The sequence below is a fragment of the Scyliorhinus torazame genome, chromosome 4, assembly GCF_047496885.1.
Source record: "Scyliorhinus torazame isolate Kashiwa2021f chromosome 4, sScyTor2.1, whole genome shotgun sequence".
NCBI lineage: Eukaryota > Metazoa > Chordata > Chondrichthyes > Carcharhiniformes > Scyliorhinidae > Scyliorhinus > Scyliorhinus torazame.
The window spans coordinates 261,515,652-261,541,534 of NC_092710.1; the positions used below are offsets into that span (position 1 = coordinate 261,515,652).

General features: G+C 48.0%; 1 protein-coding gene across 10 annotated transcripts in view; it reads left to right on the forward strand.

Annotated features, from left to right (window-relative positions):
- The window catches only part of ahi1 (Abelson helper integration site 1), a 537,691-nt gene that overhangs the window by 123,055 nt on the left and 388,753 nt on the right, over nucleotides 1-25,883 (forward strand). For all 10 annotated transcript variants that reach the window (XM_072499698.1, XM_072499696.1, XM_072499702.1 and 7 more), the window contains 2 exons: nucleotides 15,520-15,643; nucleotides 23,624-23,853. In XM_072499698.1, the coding sequence (XP_072355799.1) occupies nucleotides 15,520-15,643; nucleotides 23,624-23,853 (354 nt within the window). The remainder of the gene's footprint in view (nucleotides 1-15,519; nucleotides 15,644-23,623; nucleotides 23,854-25,883) is intronic.

Here is a 25,883-nt window from a genome sequence, read left to right on the forward strand (position 1 = left end):
CTTGGGGAGCACGATTGGGAAATTTGCAGACGACGCAATGATTGGTTGAGTAGTGGACAGTGTAGAGGATAGCTACAATTTCCAGAATGATATAGATGGATTGGTGGAGTGGGCAATAAAGTGGCAGATGGAATTTAACACAGAAGTGTGAGGGCATGCATTTAGGGAGGTCAAACAGTTGTAGTGAGTACTCAATAAATGGGAATATACTAAGTGGGGTGAATGAAGTGAGAGATCTTGGCGTATAAGTACACAGGTCCCGAAAGACAGCAGTTCAAGTAGATAAGGTTCTTAAAAAAGCATATGGAATGCTCGCCGTCATTGGCAGAGGTATAGAATATAACAGTAAGGATATAATGTTGGAATTGTATACGACACTGGTGAGGCCACAACTGGAGTATTGTGTGCAGTTCTGGTCACCACATTACAGAAAGGACGTAATTGCTCTGGAGAGAGTGCAGAGGAGGTGGATAAGAGTGTTGCCAGGGCTAGAAAAGTGTAACTATGAGGAAAGATTAGATAGGTTGGGGTTATTTTTCTTGGAACAAAGAAGGCTGAGGGGTGACTTAATTGAGGTGTATAAAATTATGAGGGGAAGACTTCCGGTTGCGGCGATGACCAGCTAAGCCGCACATTTTGGCACCTCCCGTTTCAACGGACTTTTGGGCTCTTATCGGGAGCCCCAACGGAATTTTTTTACAGCCAAACCCAGTGTGAAGCGACAAAGGAAGGAGTCCCCCCGGGTGTGGATGGAAAGAAGCGATAGTAGTGGCCAGATTGCGGAGGATCCTCTGGAGCAACGACAGAGAAGAGAAGGGAGAAGCAAGATGGCGGCTGAGGGAGCCCAGATGGTATGGGGCCCGGAACAGCAGGTGTTCCTCCGACGATGTGTGGAGGAGCTCAAGAAGGAGGTGCTGGCGCCGATGTTGCTGGCGATTGAGAGATTGAAGGAGACGCAAAAGACCCAGGCGATGGAGCTCTGTGGAGTGAAGGCAAAGGCAGCCGAGAATGAAGACGAGATACAGGGCTTGGTGGTGAAGACGGAGACGCACGAGGCACTACATAAGAGGTGCATAGAAAGGCTGGAAGCCCTGGAAAATAGCTCGAGGAGGAAGGATCTAAGGATTTTGGGTCTTCCCGAAGGGACAGAGGGAGCTGATGTTGGGGCGTATGTGAATACGATGCTCCATACTTTAATGGGAGCTGAGGCCCCGACGGGCCCCCTGGAAGTGGAGGGAGCATACCGGGTCCTCGTGAGAAGACCAAAGGCAGGGGAAATACCGCGAGCAATAGTGGTGAGGTTCCACCGCTACAAGGACAGAGGGAGATGGCCCTGAGATGGGCTAAGAAGACACGGAGTAGCAGGTGGGAGAACGCGGTGATCCGCGTGTATCAAGATTGGAGTGCGGAGGAGGACGAGTTTCAATCGGGCCAAGGCGGTGCTCCACAGGACGAAAGTAAAATTTGGAATGCTACAGCCGGCAAGACTGTGGGTTGCACACCAGGGCAAACACCACTACTTTGAGACGGCAGAGGAGGCGTGGACATTTATTCAAGAAGAGAAGTTGGACTAGATTTGAGGAATTGATGTTTGGAAAGAAGTAGCAAGGAGAGAGGGAGCTGCGCCACTAGGGGTGGGGCCGAGAGGGAAGCGCGGGTTTTTTTCCCGCGCTATGGAAATAGGGGTGGCAATACTGGTGGGGAAACGGGTATCGTTCGAGGCTAAGACCATAGTGGCGGACAGTGGGGGCAGGTACGTGATGGTGAGTGGCAGATTGCAAGGTGAGGCGGTGGTGCTGGTGAACGTATAGGCCCCGAACTGGGATGACGCGGGTTTTATGAAGCGTATGTTGGGGCGCATCCCGGACCTAGAGATGAGAAATTTGGTAATGGGGGGGACTTCAACGTGGTGCTGGACCCAGGGCTGGACCGGTCCAGATCTAGGACCGGGAGGAGGCCGGCAGCGGCCAAGGTGCTTAAGGGGTTTATGGAGCAGATGGGAGGAGTAGATCCCTGGAGATTTGCTAGACCGAGGAGTAAAGAGTTTTCCTTCTTCTCCCACGTCCATAAAGTATACTCCCGGATAGACTTTTTTGTCCTAGGAAGGGCGCTGATCCCGAAAGTGGTAGGAACGGAATATTCGGCTCTAGCCGCTTCAGATCACGCCCCACATTGGGTGGATCTGGATCTAGGAGAGGAAAAGGAGCAGCGCCCACTTTGGAGATTAGACATGGGACTGTTGGCGGACGAGGGGGTATGTGGAAGGGCGAGGGGATGTATTGAAAGATACCTAGAGGTCAATGATGATGGAGCGGTCCTGGTGGGAGTAGTATGGGAGGCGCTGAAGGCGGTGGTTAGGGGGGAGCTGATTTCCATAAGAGCCCACAGGGGGAAACAAGAGGGTAAAGAAAGGGAGAGACTGATTGGGGAGATTCTGAGGGTGGATAGGCAATATGCGGAGGCCCCGGATGAAGGGCTATACAGGGAAAGACGGAGATTACAGACGGAGTTTGACCTGCTGACCACGGGTAAGGCGGAGACGCAGTGGAGGAAGGCACAGGGAATACAATACGAATATGGGGAAAAGGCGAGCCGATTGCTGGCCCGACAACTTGGGAAGAGGGGGGTGGCGAAAGAGATCGGAGGAGATAGGGACGGGGAGGGAAGGATGGAGCAGAGAGCGGGGAGGGTGAACGGGGTGTTTAAGTCATTTTATGAGAGGCTGCATAAGTCCCAACCCCCAGAGGGGAAAGAGGGAATGATACACTTCCTGGACCAGCTGGAGTTCCCGAGGGTTGAGGAGCAGGAGGTGGCAGGTTTGGGAGCGCAGATTGAGGTGGAGGAGGTGATTAAAGGAATTGGGAACATGCTGGCAGGAAAGGCCCCGGGACCAAATGAGTTTCCGGTGGAATTTTACAGGAAATATGTGGACCTACTGGCCCCACTCCTGACGAGAACCTTCAATGAGGCCAAGGAAAGGGGGACACTACCCCCCGACAATGTCGGAGGTGACGATATCGTTGATCCTGAAACGAGACAAAGACCCGCTGCAGTGCGGGTCATACAGGCCCATCTCCCTCCTAAATGTAGATGCCAAGTTACTAGCCAAAGTGATGGCGACAAGGATAGAGGACTGTGTCCCAGGGGTGGTACATGACGACCAGACAGGGTTTGTTAAAGGGAGGCAATTGAATGCCAATATACGAAGGTTGCTGGGGGTGATGATGCCCCCACCGGAGGGGGAGGCGGAGATAGTGGTGGCGATGGATGCAGAGAAGGCATTTGATAGAGTGGAGTGGGACTATCTGTGGGAGGTACTGAAGAGATTTGGATTTGGAGAGGAGTTCATCAGATGGGTTCAGCTCCTGTACGGGGCCCCGGTGGCAAGCATGGTTACAAACAGGCAACGATCCGACTATTTCCGATTACATAGGGGCACAAGACAGGGGTTCCCCCTGTCCCCGTTACTGTTCGCGTTGGCAATCGAGTCATTGGCCATAGCGCTGAGGGGCTCTAAGAAGTGGAGGGGGGTGCTCAGAGGAGGAGAGGAACATCGGGTGTCATTATATGCGGATGATTTGCTGCTATATGTGGCGGACCCAGTGGAGGGGATGCCAGAGATAATGCAGACACTCAGGGAGTTTGGAGAGTTCTCGGGATATAAATTGAATATGGGAAAGAGTGAACTTTTTGTGATGCACCCCGGGGAACAGGGCAGGGGGATAGATGATCTGCCGCTGAGGAGAGTAGCAAGGGATTTTCGATATCTAGGGATCCAGGTGGCCAGGAACTGGGGAACCTTGCATAAACTTAACTTGACGCGACTGGTAGAGCAGATGGAGGACGACTTTAAGAGGTGGGACATGGTGCCCCTGACATTGGCGGGCAGAGTACAGGCGGTTAAAATGGTGGTCCTCCCGAGGTTTCTTTTCATGTTTCAGTGCCTCCCCATACTGATTACAAAGGCCTTTTTCAAGAAAGTGGACAGGAGTATTATGAGCTTTGTGTGGGCTGGAAAGACCCCGAGGGTAAAGAGGGGGGTTCCTGCAGCGCAGTAGGGACAGAGGGGGACTGGCACTGCCGAGTCTGAGTGACTATTATTGGGCCGCCAACGTGTCCATGATATGTAAGTGGATGAGGGAAGAAGAAGGGGCGGCGTGGAAAAGGCTGGAGATGGCGTCCTGTAAGGGAACAAGTTTAAAAGCACTGGCGACGGCGCCATTACCGTTCCGCCCGAAAAAATACACCACAAACCCAGTAGTGGGGGCGACTTTGAAGATTTGGGGGCAGTGGAGACGACATAGGGGAGTGACGGGTGCCTTGGTGTGGTCCCCGATAAGGAACAATCACAGGTTCGTCCCGGGGAGGATAGATGGGGGATTCCAATCTTGGCAGCGAGCAGGAATTGGGAAGTCGAAGGACTTGTTCTTGGACGGGACGTTCGCGAGTTTGGGAGCATTGGTAGAAAAATACGGGTTGCCACCTGGGAATGCCTTCTGATATATGCAAGTGAGGGCATTTGCGAGGCAACAGGTGAGGGAATTTCCGCAGCTCCCGGCGCAAGGGATCCAGGACAGAGTGATTTCGGGGGCATGGGTTGGTGAAGGTAGAGTGTCCGATATATACAGGGAAATGAGAGACGAGGGGGAGACGATGGTAGAGGAGCTGAAGGGTAAATGGGAGGAGGAGCTGGGGAAAGAGATTGAGGAGGAGCTGTGGGCAGATGCCCTAAGTAGAGTAAATTCCTCGTCCTTGTGTGCCAGGCTTAGCCTGATCCAATTCAAGGTTCTACACAGGGCGCATATGACGGGAGCAAGGCTGAGTAGATTTTTTGGAGTGGAGGATAGGTGCGGGAGGTGCGCGGGAAACCCGGCGAACCACACTCACATGTTTTGGTCATGTCCGGTATTGCATGGGTTCTGGGTGGGTGTGGCAAGAGTGATCTCAAAGGTGGTGGGGGGTCCGGGTCGAACCAAGCTGGGGGTTAGCTATATTTGGGGTTGCAGAAGAGCCGGGAGTGCAGGAGGCGAGAGAGGCCGGTGTTTTAGCCTTTGCGTCCCTAGTAGCCCAGCGAAGAGGTTCGGCTCAAGGGTTCTGGCAACCGTTCCTTGACTATCTCGCAGAGCGATAAGGGAAAACAGGAAAGACAGCAGCAGCAACCCAGGGGGGAGGGGGGGGGGGGGGTTCTTTTTTTTTCCATCCTAGTTGTTTATATTTATTTTTTCAGTATTATTATTTCTCTTCTCTTGTTCTTTTTCTGCACTTGTTGTTAGTTTAATATATTGTTTAAATAACGGTCAATGTACATTTTGTTACAAAGTTGTAAAAATGAAAAATTCTTTTTGATCGAAAAACTTTAATAATTTTTTTTTTGGAAATATATTTTATGAGGGGAAGAGATAGGGTGACAGAATCAAATTTTTCCCTTGAAGGAGTGTTCTAGAACATGGGAACATAGATTCGAGATAAGAAGCAGAAGGTGTAGAGGTGACATGAGGAAGAATATTTTTACACAGAAGGTAGTGGGAGTCTGGAATTCGCTGCCCGAGTTGGTGATGGATGCAGAGACCCTAAACTGTTTTAAAAGGCACCTGGACCTGCACCTTAAGTGCTGTAAGCTACAGGGCCATGAACTGGGTGCAGGAAGGTGGGATTAGAAAGGGCATCTGGGTGTCCTCGGGCTGGCATGGACAAGGTGGGCCAAAAGGCCTCCTTCTGTGCTGTAACTTTTCTATGATTCTATAACTTGGGACAGGACCAGAACATATGTGTATGGTTAGCCAGCCCAAGTGAACAGAGCTCACACTTCTCCAGAGAAAAACCCATTCATCCTAGCCCTGGTCAAGTGCATTCTATGCAAGACCTTAAACTGAATCAGACTCAGCCGAGCACATGAAGACATGGAGTTAACCCTGTGAATGGCCTCATTCCACATCTCACCATTAATAATGGGACCCAATTCACCCTCTCATTTCGCCCTCGCACCACTCAATGGAGCAGAATACATTGAAACCATATAGGTTTGAAATAGACCCCTCATCAGGCCAAGCCAGTGACAGAATCTTGCTCAGCAGGGAACAGGGTAGTGCCAACGGAAAGTAGGGAAAGGCTTTAAGTGAAAAAATCGTGAATTTGGAAATACCTAAAAAAGACTGGAACTGGGGCAGCTGGAACTTCGCAGCTAACTCCTTAAAAGTAGCAAACCTCCCCTCCAAACCGCTCCAGACCCTTCCCTTCCCAAAATTTGAATGTTGAGTCTGAACCAGCTAGTAAGAAAAGATGATTATTACATATGGGGGCTAGTGAAGACAGGGAACGGTGCTTGAAATGCTGCCTAAACTGCTTCAAAATTCTGAGGGAGGAAACCACCACTAGATTCGAGGAAAAGTTTACAGAGGAAAAAGACAGTCGTGCAGTCACTACTACATGAAGACTAGAGATAGTGCAGAAGTACACTTCCATTTTTCTCCATGTGAACCCTGTATTGCTAAACCACAACAACATTTTCTGAATATTGGCTATCCAATAATAAAACACAAAATTGAGAAGGGCCAGTCCCCTTGATTGTGTGTCCCTTTGAAGCAGAACCCCACCGATTCTGAGATTGCTACCCTCCCAATTAAAAGAAGATGTTAATTTGTTGACCTTTATAAAAAGGGATTTGGGGAGACACTGAAAGAAAGAAGAAAGGGGCTGGTTTAGCACACTGGGCTAAATCGCTGGCTTTGAAAGCAGACCAAGGCAGGCCAGCAGCATGGTTCGATTCCCGTACCAGCCTCCTCGAACAGGCGCCGGAATGTGGCGACTAGGGGCTTTTCACGGTAACTTCATTGAAGCCTACTCGTGACAATAAGCGATTTTCATTTCATTTTCTTTTTCAAATATCTCTGGTAGCTTTGGGCCCCCCAGACCTCCAGATAATGAAGGCTCGTCTTGGCAAGGCGTAATGGTACTATCCCCAGTTGGGCTCTCCTTCCCTGGGGATTAACCGGGAGACAGTCACTCTTACCTAAGTTCAACTTTTATCCAGAGAAGGGGCCAAAAATGTTAATTAACTTCATTATGTTGTCCAGGGAGGATAATCGATCCATAATACAGAGAGTTAGATCATCCGCATAAAGGGACACCCAATGCTCCACCCCTTCCCGAATAAATCCCTCCACAACGGAGTACCTCAGCGCAATAGCAAGCGGCTCTATTGCCAGAAAAAAACAGAAGGGTGAAGAGTGGACAGCCCTGCCTTCAAAGAGAAATAATCAGAGTTCAGGTCATTCTCACAAAAACTGGCAGTGGGGACCTTATACAGAAGACAAATCCAAGAAATAAATTTGTGGCCAAAACCAAACCTCCCAAGAATCTCAAATATGTACTCCCACTCCACTCTATCAAATGCCTTTTGGGCAGCCAGAGAAGCAATCAACTTGGGTTCTGTACTTAGGAGGGGAAATAGACAATATTTAACAGGCGACGCACATTGGCCGACAATTGTCAACCCTTCACGAAGCCCGTCTGATCCTCCGAGATTATATTTGTGAGTCAAGGCTCCAGCCAAAGTGACAGCACCTTGGCTAGTAGCTTGACTTCCATGGTCAAAAGTGAAATAGGTTGATACAACCCACACTCTGTTGCGTTCTTGTCCCTCTTAAAAAGCAAAGAGATGAAGCTTGAGTGAGGGAGTGATCCCCAGGATAGGGAATCATTGAACATGTCCAGAATTAAAGGCACTTGCTGCTCTGAGAACATCTCATAGAATTCAATCGACAAACCATCCAGTCCAGGGGCTTTGCCAGATTACATCAACCCAATGGGTGAGAATCTCCGGAAACATTTCTAAGTGTGGTAGCAAGCAGGAATTGCCGCGGGCTTCCTGCTGGTCGGCCCAGCTCAGCTGGCAATATAATTCAACGTTAATTGGTCTACCTAACGAGGCCCCGTGGGCTTTTCGCCCCAAATGAAAGCTCACTAGCTGATTCGGTGACACCATGCTCGCTAGCCCCCCGCTAACGACGTCAAGCAGCACTTATGCTGCACTTGTTCAGCCAACCCCAGCCAGCACGCAACAATGGCGCCGAGGAGACGAGCCCCAAGATTCGGGGACACCTATCTGGAGAGGCTGCTAGATACCAGGAGGGATGTCCTGTTTCCCCCAAAGGTCCCGGAGAGTCAGCCATAGGGCAGCTAGTGTTGCCTCGGATGAGGGGGTGGCAGCTGTGAGCTGGGGAAGTGTGACCAGGAGGACTGGTCAACGACCTACCGACCGGGCAGCATGTTGAGTCGACACCAACGCCCCACGCGGAGGCTTGCAGACACCAAAGAGGTGAGGAACCATGGGGCTCCACCCGGAGGACCTGTCGAACGTGAGTTGTTATTCCCTTACTGACTGACCCATCCCACTGACTACATGTCCATTCTCCCACAGGTCCTCCAGCCAATGGTGCCGGCCCATCCCGGGCGGCACCCTTACCTGACTTCCAGGAGAACACCTTGGAGGAGAACTCCAAGGATGCAACCGTTATAGTCGCAGCACAGCTGTCATCCCCACCCTCCAGCGCAGATACAAGCACCTTTGTGGTTTATGTTAGTGGACAGGCTTCTGGGGCACAATCTGGTGAGCAGCACATTGCTGTTGATGCACATCAGGTGGAGGCAGAAACATCAAGGCGAGACAGCAGTCGGAGGACTGCTGGATCCCAGGACCTAGCTTGGTCCCAGCCTGATGCTGAGCCTGTGGTTCAGAGGTACTTGAGCTGATTGAGGAGATAGAGTGCCGCTGGGACATTCGGATGGAGATGTCAGCGTCACTCCAGCAGAACCTTAGCTGCTTGGAGGAGTCCCAGAGGCTACAGGCTAGGATGAAAGCCTGGTGCACGATGTCGTCAGTGAAGGTGTCCATGGCGGCGCGCAGTCGGTAACAGCCATGGCTGATAGCCTTGGCTGAATGTCCGACTAGCTGGGGAATGTCATCCAGTACAAGGCCGACCTTGGTGAGGTTCTGGGGGACGTAACCCGCTCTCAGATGAGCATGGCCGAGACGCTGGGGAGCTTGGCCCAGTCGCAGATGGGTATGCCGAGGCGCTGCAGAGCGTGGCCCAGTCACCGAGGAGCATCGCCGAGGGCGTCGACATGATGGTGCAGACCATGGGGAACCGCCAGGGTTGGCAGAGCCAAATAATGCAGGCCCTATGGGCACCGATCAGGAGGAGGGGATGCTGGGTGCCAACCCAAACTCATCCCATGGAGTGGCAATGGCGGCCACCAGCTCCCCGAGTTCCACCGCTCTGATGAGGCTAGGTCTCGAAGCCTAGCACAGGGACATGGCGGCATGTCTGTACATGTGCCGTCAACCTGTGCGCCGGGCTCCTCCGGCCTCAGGCCCCAGAGGATGTATGCCAGGAGTATCTAAGGCCATGGAAATGGTAAGCAGCTGGCTGTCTCCACCTCAGATGTGCATCCTGGGGAGACATCTAGACATAGCCTAGAGCTAGGAGGGCCAAGCATGTTGAGGATCACCGGAGGTAGGAGATAGGTAGGGGTTGGGGTTTGGGGGGGGCTGCACCATTGGAAGAGTGAGGATTATAAAACACATTAAACACCTTAGTCCACAACCATTATGATGCCTCTGTCACTTTCCTCCACAATACGGACTGAGCTTCGAACCCGTGGCCCATTTCTTCAGGCATCCCCCTGCCCCATGACACCCACCCACCCTCTGGCTGTGGATGCCCTGGGTGTTCGGTGTTGGCTTCTGCGTGTGTGGTGTTGCCTCCCGCAGTGTTCAAGCACAGTGATCAGCCATCAGGGTGTGATTGGGATTCTAGGCAATGACTCTCACATGCTACATGATCCACGGGAATCCACTTTGGCTGTGTGAAGTGCTCACTTAACCGCGATTGCCAATTCCCGATTAGCAATAATCACCAGCTGCATGGGGTTGGCATGGAGGTGCGGCGAGCGGTTGCTCCCACCCCTCCCACCACCTCCCATGGCGGCCCACCCCTGCGGAGGGTCCCCCACCGAATACTGGGGCGGCAAGCCCAGCACCCCCAAGCTCTTGCGAGAAAAGATGGCTACTCACCTTCTACCGGCTTCACGTTTGTCAGAAGTACTAATCGGTGCCAATGTGAGCACTTGCTGGGGAGGTCGCTGAATGACAGGAGGCCGTTGGCTATGGGGTGGCTCCCGTTAATTGTATGGAAATTGAGCTTCAGTGGTGAGAATTGGTTTCTCGCCTCGCTTCAACGCGATCCTGATTTCGCCTATGGGAGAGGGCCAGTTGCATTGCAAACTGTTTGCAGCTTGGCACGGTTTTTATTTTTGGCCTCTCTCGCTATTCGTCGGCCTCGTTTTGCGTGAGCGAGAGCGCAACGAGGTTGGAAGATTGCCCCCAAAGATTTTAACATTTCATCAGGGTGTAACAGGGATTCTACCTCACCGCCCTCTCCACCTCAACTGTTGGGATAAGTAGGCTGTCGAAAAAGTAAGTCATGACCGATCCATCCTCATGAGGCTCCGTTCTATAAAGATCGTTGTAAAAAAATTCAAAAGTCACATTAACCTGGGGAGAACAGAAATGAGGTTACCTTTTGAATTGCGTATCTGTGTGATCTCTGGGGAGGCTGCCTGCAGTTTCAGCTGATGAACTAAAAGGTGACTAGTCCACTCCCCGTATTCATAGAACATATCCCTTGAACACCACAATTGGCTTACCGCACTGTTAGTCGACAATAGTTCGAACTATGTTTGCAATTTTTTTCCCCACTTGCCAGCAACTCCAGGGCAGGTTCAAACCAGTACTAATGGTCCACCTCGAGAATGGAGTCCACCAGTCTTTGCTGCTCCACACTTGCTGTCCTCACCAAATGCGTTCTTTAGGAGATAATTTCCCTCCTAAGGACCACAACGTGGAAGGTGAGACTGACTCGATTATTTTAAATTTGATATAGTCTTCCGTGGCAGTGAACATACGCTCAGAAATCTTTTTATAAGCTAATAGTGTTATGTCTAACTTCCATGGTGGACGTTGGGTGGGGCCAGACTGCAGCAATAAATCAACAAACTGCGGGGCATGGTCCGAAATAACAATTGCTGAATACTCACGTGCCACCACTGAAGGGAGGAGAGACCTATGTAGAACAAAAAATCAAATCCGCAAATATACTTGATGGACGTGCAAAAAAAACGAAAAATCTTCATCGCTAGGATGCAAGAAGAAGCACCAAGGGTCTACTATCCCCCCACCCCCCCGTCTGCATCATGAAAGATGACAAAACCCTGGCCACCCCCGATGGTGAAAAAGATTTATGCTTGGAATGATCCAATCTAGGGTCCAAGATGCAATTTAGGCCCCCACGCAAAAAAAGCTAATGTGAGTCTAAATTGGGGAGAGAGACCAGCAGGGTATTAATAAAGTTCATACTGTCCCAATTGGGGGGGTAAATGTTAACCATGACCACCGGGGTGCCCACCAGGGAGCCACAGACAATAAAGTAGCGACCACTTGAATCCTTTTATTAATTAAAATCGCTGGCCTAACATCAAAACCTGAATGAAAAACCTGCCCTACCCTCCCCTTACGCAGCCTAATTTGGTCTCTGACCCGCAAATGGCTCGCCACGTCAGTGTTTAAACTTTTATGGTTAGCATATTCCCTCGATCTTTTCACTGGGCCATTCAAACCCCTAACGTTCAGGTGACCTGCAGAACAGGTCTCCATCCCCCCCCCCCTCCCGAGTCTGAAGTCAGCCATTTCCACTAAGAGAGATTACCCAAGGGATAACTAAAAGGTTCAGCAAACAAATCCACCCAAATGCTATCAAACCAAGTCAAAGGACTAGACAAAGAAAAGTCTACAGACACCATCTGCAAACTACCCCCACTCCCCTACCCCTCCTTTTAACGTCCTCACCCTTGAATACAACCACATCCAAGTACAAATACAAGCAAGGCAAGCAAAAGCTATTAAAACCTACGTCTAACAAAGCTAAACAAAACAAAAATGCTAAGCTTATTATCTATAAAAAAAACTACGAGAATGAGCTGCAGCGAACCCTTCAAAACCGCTCCCATTAGCTAAATCTTTAGTAGCTCCATATACCTATATTTATATAAGCTATATGTCATCATAACAAACAAAACTCCACATTGTGTAAAACCCCAAATTTAACCAAGAACTATAAGAACTCAACCCCAACAAGAACAAAAAAATCCAGAACAAACGTGAATCCCCAACAATGTAACAATTCAACATGCCTGTCGACAACCGAAAAAACCCATTTACACCATGCCCAACTTCTGTCTTTTAATGAAAAAGTCCACCTCCTGGCTTGTCGAAGAAATAGTCTTTTGTCTCAAAATTAACTCTGAGCTGAGCTGAGTAGACCGCACTAAACCAGACTCCATTCTTATACAGGGCGGCCTTGACTCCACTGAACGTGGCCCCCTTCTTCACTAGCTCCCCACCCAAGTCCTGATGGAACCTAATGGAGTGACAATCCCAATCGCAGTGCTCCTTTGCCAATCGCAAAACCTTCTCCTTCTTGAAGCTGTGGAGCCTCATTATCACCGCATCTTCAGGACGAGGCCTTGGCTGAAATGTATGATGGGCTTGGTCCAACTCAGGAGGTGATGTGAATCTACCCATACCCACCATCTTGCCGAATATGCCCAAAAATTACTCCCTGGTCCTTGGGCCCTTCATCTCCTCTGGCAACCGCACAATCCGAATATTTTGCCTTCTGGACCAATTTTCTAGGTCGTTTATCTTGGCTCTCAATGATCTATTTGTTTTGATCACCAAAGACACCTTGTCTTTCCCCAACATTGCACCACAGGAAGTCTAAATCCGTGCAAATGGTGATTTTGCATGGGCCCACCGGGCATGGGGTGCGAACATCACTAACACAGACAGCGGGTAACCGGAGTATGGCGTCGGAATCGCGGCCGGGAGCAAATCGCGCTTTTTGCAATACCACTCTTAATCGCAATTCTAGCTGCTGGCTTCAGGAAGCGGTGAATTCAGCCCCCATATCATTTAGCTCCATATCCCATTCACAACCATTTTTATATTTACAGTAGTTTCACCAAATGGCATAAACTAATTTTCAAAAAGTAGTTCTAAATGCTCTTTACGTGGTTATAGAAATATCCAACTTCCATCAGATCTTCAGAAATATCTAGCCTCATCAGATATCCTTTTTATATTTCGATGATCTCCATTATACTTGCATTTTTTTTTTTCCTGGAGAAAAATTGGACGTAATTCTCGGAATTTGGTAGGAATCCCAGAAATGGTTTCATGCCAGTGTGAATTGACAGTGGAATCTTCCACTGGTGCCCGCCATGGCAGGTCAGAAAACGTTTCAGAGGCCAGAGGGCACCTTATTTGCATCCCGTTCATGGGATACAGGTGAAGGCCCCCAACCCCCGCACCAGATTTTCCGGCAGGAAAACACACTGGTGTGAAAAATGTTTAGAACAATGTGGCCTGCAGGTGTTGGGATTTGCCGAAAAATGTCTGTGGCTGCCTCCAAATTTTGGGATGGAGGCTGCCTGAAACCCTGGAACACCACAACAGTGGGACAGGTGCATTTGGAGTTGGACCTTCCAAATTCGGTGTCCTGGAGGTTGTCAATCTTCCAGCCTCAAAATGTTCCTGGAAATTCATCTTCATTCTCAGGATGTCCACCTCTCTTAGAGAGCTCCGGGAAATCTATCTTTATTTTCAGGCGATCCACCTTCTTTCTTTAATAGTAGGTCAGTGATGTTGGGCACTGTTTCAATATGGCATTTGACATGTTGGCGGACTACGCATCACCCAGGCCTGCCCCGCCACTGAATGCGGCGTAAAACACTGGGTGCATAATTAATGAAGTAGGGCCAGAAGATTTGGCGGGTTTTCCTGTCGGTCTTCGCAGCAGGAAACACTCCACATTCCAGACCAAGACACTTGGTCTCAAAAGGGGTGAATTTTGCCCATTATGTAACCTAGACCATTATTTACTTGCTGATATATTTCACCACTCTCTTATTCTCCTCCCCATCCAAACCTAGTTTAAGTGGCTCCTACTTAAGTGTCTTTGGCATTGGAATTCCTCAAGTGTCCGCTGGTCTCCAATCATAGTCGACTGGAGCCCACAGGAAAACTGAAATAAGTTGGCTTTGCTGATTTTCATTGTTTCCAGGAGTTTGCTTAGTGCCAGTGTGTCACACTGCTGTATAAAAACGAAACATTTTTAAAAAGTGATACACGCAAGATACCAAAGTTGTATGAAATGTAAAATAGCATATCTGGACTAAATAAAGCAAAGGAAATGTTTATATTTGTTCAGAATTAATATCTAGACAATTAATTGCAAAATGATAATGCTACCAGAAAGCAGAAAAATGCGATATTGTCATGTGAGAGTACCTTTAAGAAATGGGTGTTTAAGAAATGTACCTTTAAGAAATGGGTGTTTATCAGTGATGTCAGAGTGTGGATGGAGCTGGGCTATCTGTCAGCTTTTTACTTTTGTTTTGGGCTGTTTGCTGCAGGGTGTGTTTTAGTTTCGATTTCAGTGTTGGAACTGAAGCCAGACAGAGCAGGTGTACTGCTGTTCTCACTGCCATGAAAAGACTATCTCTTGATCATTTGGTGAATTCAGAATTATAAATGTTCTCAGTAGTGAATGTAAACCTAATGTGCTTCTGTTAAAAGGTGTTTCTTTTGTCTTCTGAATGTTGTCTGGGAAGTTATTAAGGATTACTTAGTGTTGTATTCTTTGGGGGTTGTATTTGAATTAATGGTTGCTAAGATGTTCACTGTATGTTTTAAAAAGGTTAACTTGAGTTCATAGAATAAACATTGTTGTGCTTTAAAAAAAAACGTTTCAATTTCTTCTGTACCACACCTATAGAGTGGGCCGTGTGCTCCCCATACCACAATCTATTAAAAGTTGTGGGTCAGGTGAACTCCATGATACACTTTGGGGTTCTCGAAACCCTGGCCCATAACACTAACTCGGGGCAGACACATTATGGAATTCCTAACATCTGTGATCCGCTCTCAGTCCAATGCATTCTGTAAACTATGGGATCCCTATCTTAAATTTGTATAATCTTTGCCCCTGTTGGGTTTTCCGTGAGCCATATTTTAAGTCATAATCTCGCAATACATAATGGTGTGTGGCCTGAACTGTTCTCCTTTCGTACTCATATCGCCTTATCCTCTTTCCCCCGAATCTGTTTTTGGATTGATCCATTATCAAAACAGGAGGCACTAGTTCCTTAAGTCTGTTGTTCAAAGTTCATCCTGTCTTGGTTGTTCCTATGTTTGCAATAATTTTTGTTCTGTACTGTACCTGTTTTGCATTGATAATTATTTTCTTTTATTATTTGTAGTGATATTTGTAAAAAATTTTAAAAATCTAATAACATTTCTTAAAAAAAAGAAATTGCATACATGTAGTTAAAAATAAGTGAGAAAAATTTGGTAATTTACTCGTTCCAGACTAATTTGCGCCTTTATGTCTATTGATTTAGTTTATGAAATTCCTTCTGGACATCTATTAGGAGAATTCAATGGACATTTTAACATTGTTTACTCTCTTTGCTGGTCGAATGATGATAAAACTCTTCTATCAGCATCATCAGATGGTACAGTAAGGTTAGTGCTACAAAATTACTATTTGTAGAATAAATTTAATTTTAAACCTACTGATTGCCACTTTTTTCTCTTGACAACTTTACTGCCCTCCCTTTACTTAAAAACATTAACTCCATTCCTGTTTACAATATCATTGATATTGGTCAGCCTTGGGTATCTCATCCATGTAGCCATCATGTTTTCGAAAGATCAATAAGAATTTAGATTTGTTTGCTGTTTGCCTGAACTTGCTGTGTGTGGTTAAACTTGGCTATATCTTGGCAGTGTTATGACATCCTGGGTAATGCGCGTTCAATTCTAGCCCCACTTGTTACGGAGTCACAACACAAGTGAATTAACCAGTAATTCTTAGAAGATACCTGAAGTCTTTGGCCCTTGACTACCCAATAATTACAGTCAACAGGTTTGTAAATATAAACACAATTACTGTTTATTTATAATGAAATGCGCAACAAATACAACTAATTAACTATTATCTAACTCCTAATTCCCCACCTTAACTTTCCCCCACCCTCTACATATCTTTGTTTCAGATTATGGTTTTTAGCATATCTTTCTTCACAGCAAGCTTGCAGGTTAAAGTCTCTGTTTGGAGCCTGTAATGGTCTTCTCTGTAGATTCATTCATTCAGGTTCTCTGTAGTTTCAAGAATGCAGTACCCTCAGCTTTTCTGGGGAAAAGAAAAAATAATCTTTAAAATAATCTTTGTGACTTCCGGTGGCAGCTATGAAGGAGTAAGTCGCACATTTGGTGGCTCCCGCTCTGGTCAAACTTTTGGACCTTTCCCCCGTTTTTCTACTGGACTTGAATTGTAAAACGGATGTTAGTGGCAATTGTTTACTGAATTCCCACTTCGGTGCATGGAGAGAAGGACTAGAAGTGTTCGTAAGGGCAGAAACAAAAAGATAGAGAAGGCTTGGGCTGTAGCTGCAACAGAAGACAGCATGGCGGAGGTTCGGACCTCTGGCTTGTCGACCCAGCAGTCTATGGAGCAGCTGATGCAAGTCATTCAGGAAGGCTTTGCTACGCAGAAACGGGACTGCTTGGACCCAATAAAAGAGTCGATTGAGCGGCTGGAGCATAGATTGGACGCCCAGGACCGGGCGATCCAGACGGTGGAGAAGGTACTGGCTGAGCAGGAGGAATGCGGGCTGCGGTGGAGCTGGAGGTGGGGATGCTGAAGGACCAGCAGAAAAAGCTCCTGGAGATGGTGGAGGACCTAGAAAATAGGTCCCGCCGGCAGAACCTAAGAATCGTCGGGCTCCCAGAGGGGTCCGAAGGAATGGATGCTGGGGCATACATCGCAGACATGTTTGTGAAACTGCTGGGGGATGGGGCATTCTCCCAGCCCTTGGAGGTGGATAGGGCTCACAGAGCTCTCGCGAGGAAGCCGCATATAGGAGTTTGACAATAGCATCCTGTGGGTTTACCAGGACCTGAGTGTAGAGGTGGCCAGGAGGAAAGCAGGCTTCAACCAGATCAGGTCGATCCTTTTTAAGAAAAAGGTGAAGTTTGGACTGTTATACCCAGCCCGTCTCTGGGTCACGCATGAAGATCAGCACTTCTACTTCGAGTCGCCTGAGGACGCGCTGGACTTTGCGAAAAAGAAGGGGCTGGTGATGGATTGAGAACTTTTGAACTTGGCTGCAACGTTCATGTTTTTGTTTTTTCTTTTTGTTTCTCTGTTTTTGTAAAATGTTTCCCGTTTTGAGTTTCATGGAAGATGTTTGTGATGCCGTTTGCATTGATTTGGAACCAGCGGTAGAGCTGAGTGAGTTAACGTTTTCATTTGCACTGTTGGGGGATGGGGGATGGAGGGGTGCTTGTTTTGATCTTGGTGTTTTTCTGTTGGGCAATTGTGTGGGGGTTGTTTGATGAAATGAAAATGAAAATCGCTTATTGTCACAAGTAGGCTTCAATGAAGTTACTGTGAAAAGCCCCTAGTCGCCACATTCCGGCGCCTGTTCGGGGAGGCTGTTACGGGAATCGAACCGTGCTGCTGGCCTGCCTTGGTCTGCTTTCAAAGCCAGCGATTTAGCCCTGTGCTAAACAGCCCCATGTTGTTGGAGTTAGTTTGTATGAGCGGGGGGGGGGAACTATCTGGCGCCGGGGATGGGGGCCACCAAGCTAGCTGGGTGAGATAGCTCTCTGAAGCAGAGGGGTGTGTGCATATGTTTGGTTTAGTAAAGGGGTTGGGTTACAGGGTGTTGTTACTAGGGTGGAGGGGGGTGAATGTTCTGCTGACGAGGGAGGGACTAGGCTGAGGGACAGAGAGGAGGTTGGGGGCGGGGGCTGCCTGGGGATGGACCGGTGGACGTGCAGAGCACGGGCTGGAGGCGAGCCTAAAAAAGGGGATGGCTGATCGGCGGAGTGGGGGGGGGGGGGGCGGCAATGAGCCCCCCAACTAGGCTGATCACCTGGAACGTTCGAGGGTTAAATGGGCCGGTCAAAAGGCCATGTGTGTTCGCGCATCTTAGGGGATTGAAGGCGGACGTGGTAATGTTGCAGGAGACGCACCTTAGAGTTACGGACCAGGTTAGACTGAGGAAAGACTGGGTCAGTCAGGTCTTTCACTCGGGACTAGATTCAAAGACTAGAGGGGTAACGATCCTGATCAATAAGCGGGTGGTGTTTGAGGTGGGTAGAATAGTCTCAGACGTGGAAGGTCGGTACATTATGGTCAGTGGGAAGCTAGAGGGGGTGCAGGTGGTATTAGTAAATGTGTATGCGCCAAATTGGGATGATGTGGAGTTTATAAAGAGGATGCTGGGGAAGATACCGGACCTGGACTCGTACAGGTTGGTCATGGGAGAGGACTTCAACACAGTTATGGACCCTGGCTTGGACTGGTCAAGCTCAAAAACGAGCAGGTTGTCAGCAATGGCAAAGGAACTAAGAGGGTTCATGGAGCTGATGGGAGGGGTGGATTCATGGCGATTTGGGCGGCTGAGGGTGAAGGAGTTCTCCTTCTACTCACATGTGCATAAAGTGTATTCCCGGATTGATTTCTTTATTTTGAGCAGGGCCTTGCTGGCTGGGGTGGTGGACACGGGGTACTCGGCGATTACAATCTCAGACCATGCTCCGCACTGGGTTGACCTGCAGGTTAGTAAAGACAGTAACCAGCGCCCACACTAGAAGTTGGATGTGGGCCTTTTGGCGGATGAAGGGGTGTGCGAGTGGCTGAGGAAATGTATTCAGAGCTACCTGCAGGTCAATGCCACGGGGGAAATTTCAGTAGTGGTGGTGTGGGAAGCACTGAAGGTGGAGGTCAGGGGAGAGCTGATCTCGATCCGGGCCCATAGGGAGAAGGTGGACAGGGCGGAGATGGACCAACTGGTAAAGGAGTTACTACAGATTGATAGGAGGTATGCGGAGACCCCAGAGGCAGGGCTTTTAAGGGAAGGGCGAAGGTTACAGGCGGAGTTTAACTTGCTGACCACAGGGAGGGCGGTGGAGCAGTTGAGAAAGGCGAGGGGGGCGATCTATGAGTATGGAGAGAAGGCCAGCAGAATGCTTGCACAGCAGCTTAGGACGAGGGAGGCAGCTAGGGAGATAGGGAAAGTAAAGGACGGAGATGGGAACCTGGTTGGTGATTCAGTAGGGGTGAATAAGACGTTTAGGGATTTCTACAGCAGGCTGTACAGGTCGGAACCCCCTACGAGGCCGGAGGGGATGAGGCGCTTCTTGGAGGGGCTGAATTTCCCAAAGGTGGACAGAGAGCAGGTAGAATGGATTGGTGCCCCCAATTGGGCTGGAGGAGATAGTGGAGGGCTTGAAGGCCATGCAGGCGGGTAAGGCCCCGGATCCGGACGGGTACCCAGTGGAGTTTTATAAAAGGTTCTCTGGGATATTGGGGCCGGTGTTGTTCAGGGTGTTCAATGAGGCAAGGGAAAGAGGGGTGTTGCCCTCGGCGATGTCACAGGTAACAATATTGCTGGTTCTTAAGCGGGACAAGAACCCGGAGCTGTGTGGGTCCTACAGGGCGATCCCCCTGTTGAATGTAGATGCCAAGTTGCTGGCCAAAATCTTGACCTCCAGGATTGAGGATTGTGTTTGGGACGTTATTGAGAAGGACCAGACGGGGTTTGTTAAGGGCAGGCAGTTGGTGGCCAATGTAAGAAGGCTGTTAAATGTGATCATGTGCCCCCGGAAGGTAGGGAGGTGGAGTTAGTGATCGCAATGGATGCAGAAAAGGCTTTTGATCGGGTAGAATGGGACTATCTGTGGGAGATACTGGGACGGTTCAGATTTGGGCGGGGCTTTATTGACTGAGTCAGGTTACTGTATCAGGCTCCTGTGGCAAGTGTACGGACGAATAGGACGACATCGGACTATTTTAGACTGCACCGGGGGCGAGACAGGGATGTCCCCTCTCCCCACTTTTTTTTACGCTGGCTATAGAGCCGTTGGCAATTGCTCTGAGAGCCACAAGGGGCTGGAGCGGACTGGTCCGGGGTGGGGTGGATCATGTTAAACGTTTTAGTTGCTGTGAAATGAAGAGTCTAAAGTTCTTGTTCCCTTTCACCAAACGCCATTTATTTCACTTCCACAGCCTCTGCACAAAACTCTTAACAACACACCACCTGACAGAGGCCACCTGAAGCCCCTTTACATATCAGTGTCAATTAATGGATACTTAACATAAATGAGACAACTAATTGCAATCTCTCTTAACCCATTACTTAACAGAGCACAGGGTTTCACTCTATGCGGATGACCTGCTTCTGTACGTTTCGGACCCAATAGAGGGGATGGAAGAAATCATGAGGACTCTAGGAGAATTTTCGGGGTCTAAGCTTAATATGGGAAAGAGTGAGATGTTTGTGGTCCAGGCGAGGGGACAGGCGAGGCGACTGGGAGAGCTGCCGTTTAGGTTAGTAAAGGGAAGCTTTAGGTACCTCGGCATCCAAGTGGCGCGGGAATGGGTCCAGCTGCATAAATTATGGGGTCGGACGAGACGCACACCGAGGAGCTGAAGCGCAAGTGGGAGGAGGAGCTGGGAGGTGAGATAGACGATGGTCTATGGGCAGACACGTTGAGTAGAGTCAACGTGTCTGCATCATGTGACAGGCTCAGCCTGATACAATTTAAGGCTGTTCACCGGGCTCACATGACAGTGGCCTGGATGAGCAGATTCTTTGGGGTGGAAGACAGGTGTGCAAAATGTGCGGGAGGACCGGCGAACCATGTCCACATGTTTCAGACATGTCCAAAGCTTAGGGGATTTTGGCCGGGGTTTGCGGACGTCATGTCCACGGTGTTAAAAACAAGGGTGGCGCTGAGTCCAGAGCTGGCGATTTTTGGGGAGTCAGTTGAACCGGGAATCCAGGAGGAGAAAGAGGCAGATGTTCTGGCCTTTGCTTCCCTGGTAGCCCGGAGACGGATACTATTAGCATGGAGGGACTCAAAGCTCCCGAAGTCGGAGACCTGGCTATCATACATGGCTAGCTTTCTCTGTTTGGAGAAAATCAAGTTTGCCTTGAGAGGGTCACTGTTCGGGTTCACCCGGAGGTGGCAAGGGGGGGGGCGGGGGGGAGTAGTTTAGATTAGCGGAGGGGGTCAATAAGTGTGGGACCTGTACGAGAGGTAAATGGCTTTTGCACTATCTTTATGGTTTCATGTATATTGTTCTCTTTTGTTGTTGTTACCAAAAATACCTCAATAAAATGTTTATTAAAAAAATAATAGTAATCTTTGTCACAAGTAGGCTTAAATTAACACTGCAATGAAGTTACTATGAAAATTCCCTAGTCCCCAACTTTGGACTTTTTCAGGTACACTGGAGTACTGTGTGCAATTCTGGTCGCCACATAGGAAGGATGTGATTACACTGGAGGGGGTGCAGAGGCAATTCACCCAGATGTTACCTGGGATGGAGGATTTAAGTTCTGAAGAGAGGTTGGATAGGCTTGGGTTGTTTTCGCTGGAGCAGAGAAGATTGGGGGACAACCTGATCCAGGTGTACAAGATTGAGGGGCGTGGACAAGATAGGGAGCAGCTGTTCTCCTTAGTTGAAGGGTCAGTTACGAGCGGACACAAGTTCAAGGTGAGGGGCAGGAGGTTTAGGGGGGATTTGAGGAAAAGCTATTTTACCCAGAAGGTGGTGACGGTCTGGAATGCACTGCCTGGGAGGGTGTAGAGGTAGGTGCCTCACATCCTTTTAAAAAGTACCAGGAGAGCACTTGGCACCTCATAACATTCAAGGCTGTGGGCCAAGTGCTGACAAATGGGATTAGGTCGGCAAGTCAGGTGTTTTTCATGTGCCGGTGCAGACTCATGGGCCGAAGGGCCTCTTCTGTGCTGTATTATTCTGTGATTCTGTAATTCAACACAAAGCATGTTTTCGATAACCCTGGATTCAAATTGGCACACAAAAATAACTTATCTGTGTCAGGAATCATGCTTCAGAAATAAGACTGTTTTTTAAGCAAATACTATGGCACAGTTTGAATTGGCAGTCTAAACCTTTTTCTCCCCCAACCAAGACTCCAGGATGTTGGCATGGCAGCCGGGTTTAGCTTTGATATTGACTCTGTTTTCAAACCAGAAAATCAGGTTTACAAAAGAGGTATGTTATCTCAAGTTGGAATGGTGAAATGGAGTTTGATTTAGAGATTGTTTGTAACTGCATTTGCATAATTTTGACTGGCCGATTCCAGGTGGATGATAGCACTTCTTCCTATCATATTGCCAAAAGACCTGCTCGAGGAGTCTCAGTCAAATCTTTTCTATTGACCATGATTCTCGGCAGCAGCCCTGAATTAATGCCAGTTTGGCCAGTGCTGTGAATTATCACAATAGACATAGTAATTATGAATAAATATTTATGAACAAACATTCATCACTGAGGAAGTTAATATTAATATGAAGGCTTCTGCTAATTGAGACATAACTTTTCATGTACCTTTAATTTCTAGATATCTAGTAGTATTGTGCTTTGGCACAATATTTCGAATGCAACAGGCTCTAAACAGAAATTTGATTAAATGAATATTCAATATGTCTAATTTTCATCTATACAAGTAATTAGGTGGCTCAGTGAGTAAATGCATTGCATGATATAGAACTGAGTCCTTCAGACCAGGTTGGTCTCAGTTCTGATATTTGCCTATTCTGACCTGGCTTGTCTCAACAAGGGTGGTATCAGAGAATTGCAGTTCATCTTACTACTTCTTCCTGGTGAAAAGACATAACTAAAATCAACAGGGTTACAGCTTCTAATCAATATTTAGCAATTCCAGCTGGGAATGAGAATGTCTCGATGCTGAGTGATGAGGCCTGGACATAATATGCCCATCTCAGTTCTCCGATCAAGCAGACCACTTTTGTTCACTGCTTGGCTCTCGTGTGTATTCGGATGAGGTACTGTTGGGCTACCATGTTTGTGGAATATTACTGCAACATGAAACAGTGCTTTCAGTTGCCTTGCCTTTAGGGTAAAAGAGTTAAATTCACCATGTTTCCCATTCTGGATCACCATCTAGTTGCTCCTGTGAGGAACGTTGGTGCCTGCTATGTGTAGATGTTGGACCTTGAGAGTTGAGAAGGTCAGCATTCTTCTTTAAAAATTGTTTTATTTAACATAATTTCAGAGTTTTGCTATTTGATGCTCTAGGACCTCATTCTTGGAGCAAGTAATCTAGGATAACTGATTAATACAGAGATCTGCTCGGCAGTTCCTATACAGTAGGTAAGATTGAAATTTTAAATGTGGTGAATGTATAGTAATAACTGGTTGGTATTGTTGATGCCAGCTCCGTACTGTGGAGGTAGTTATAGAAAACTCCAATACCTATAGGTCTTTGAAATATTTCAACAGTTTTTGTGTATTTATCTGATTTGTAAACTTTGTACAACTGCTAAATTCTGTATTGTAATATGAGCATTCTAAGTACTGGATGCTCATGAAACCTATGGGGGTGAGTTGTTTTAGAAAAGATCAAACAAACTTTACCGTGATGTGTTTACTGTTTTTAGGGTTTGGAATACAGAAAACTATCAGAGCCCAGCTGAAAAGATCCTTCCACATCCTTCATTCATCTATACTGCAAAATATCATCCGTTTGTGCAGTATCTTGTAGTTACAGGAGGCTATGACACTATAATCCGTGTCTGGGATATAAATGTGAATGAAGCGAATGGTCAGTTACTCCAGGAACTTGATGGGCACAAGAGCTTCATTAACGTACTTTGTTTTGATGCTGAAGGTTAGTTTAGTAATTACTACATTATATTTGTATAAACAAGCAAAAAGTAACTACCTAACTTGTCATATAGCTTTTTGAAAGTTACGAGGCATGGATCTTACCAATATTTTGAAGGTCTTTTTTATATTGAGTATATTAAAAATAATAAAAGGTTTGCAAAGTCAGATTTAAGAATGCATTAAAAGCTGTTGTGTCAGACATTGTCCATGGGAATACCCATTAGAAATGTATCCACGACTTCTGGTAGCGGTGACGTACTGAGTGGTCGCACACATGGTGATTCCCGGCGGGGCACTCTGTTTTCATCCCTTTCTGCCCGATATACAGGTAATTTATGTCATAATATACACCAGTATATCATGGTGCAGACACACACACTGATGGACACACAGTGGGACCAATCAACACACACAACACAGCAGCCAATCACCAGTTAGAGCACACATACTATAAAGACAGGGGGCATCAGAGTTCCCGCTCATTCGAGCTGCAGCTTCCTAGTAGGACAGAGCTCACAGCCTGCAGCACAGACATTCACCATGTGCTGAGTGCATCGACTGGTTAGGACAAGGCAAAGGTCTTTAGTTCAATCTAATATCATGTTAACCCACAGTGAGAGTATGTTAAACAGTTAATGACTCAATAAAATAGTGTTGCACTATTTCAAGTGTTGGTGACCTGTATGTGTTCCACGGATCCAGAGCGTCCAACACAACAATTTATTTTTCGTGGGAGAAGAAACAGGAACAGTTTGTGTGACAAAGATCCCCCTCCTGTTTGTATAATGTTGAGCAGAAGTAATTACAAGGAGAAGTTGGTTGATGGCGTCTAGAGCCCTTAGAGCCCCAGCAGGGGAAAACATGGCGACGGTGGCTTCTGTTGAGGCTGGGGCCCCTCAGTGGACAAGCGAGAAGTTGGTTAGCTTTCTGGCCGATGAATTTCGGAAGCAGCTGCAGAAGATAACTGAGAATCTAAAGAAGACAATGGAGGAGGCTTTGGCCCCAATCCGGGCGACCATTGAGATGTTGGACCGGCGGATGGAATGAGACAGTTCAAAATGAAGTTCCTGTGAAAAGCCCCTAGTCGCCACATTCCGGCGCCTGTTCGGGTACACAGAGGGAGAATTCAGAATGTCCAATTCACCTAACAGCACGTCTTTCGGGACTTGTGCGAGGAAACTGGAGCACCCGGAGGAAACACGGAGAATGTGCAGACTCTGCACAGACAGTGACCCAAGCCGGGAATTGAACCTGGGACCCTGCCGCTGTGAAGCAATGGTGCTAACCACTGTGCTACCGTAGAGATTGTACTGTTGAGCATTGTATTTTGGAGGAGGGGTAATGCTTATTGTTTCTTTTTCCTCCAGGGTTCTCTATTAAAGTTTGGTTTGGGTAGCGGGGTTGATCGTTGATATATTGTTGTGTTGACTTTGATTCTTTCCCTGTGTGGGGATCACCCTGCTAGTGGTATAGCTAGTTAACGGGAGCGGAGAAGAGGGATGTCTGCAGCCTGTTCCCATGTGGGACTTTCTTTTATGGTAAAACTTTTTGTTTGGCTTGGGGATTAAGGTGGGGGTGGGGTTGATTGGTTATTTGCTTGGTTTCTGGGGTGGGGAAGAGAGGGAGGGATAAGATTGCTAACATTGACAATTCCTTGGTTCTTGGGCTGGTTTTATGGGGGTGTGGCGGCCATCTTGAGTGGGCCTGGAGCTGGTGCAGCTTGAGGCACTGCTGAGTTGCCTCACAGTGGGGTATGATTTGTGGAGGATCGCGAGGGGGCTGCTGGGCGCTGGGACTGGAGGCCCCGATCCGATTGATAACCTGGAATGTGAGAGGGTTAAAAGCCCCAGTAAAAATATCCCCGATGTTTGGGCACTTGAGAAGTTTGAAGACGGATGTGTGTAATTTTACAGGAGACCCATTTTAGAATTAAGGATGAAACGAGGCTGCGGAGGGGATGGATGGGGCAGGATTCGACGGCGGGCGATCAGGGAGGCAAAGGCAAGGGTGTCCGCCCTCCTCCCCAGGAAT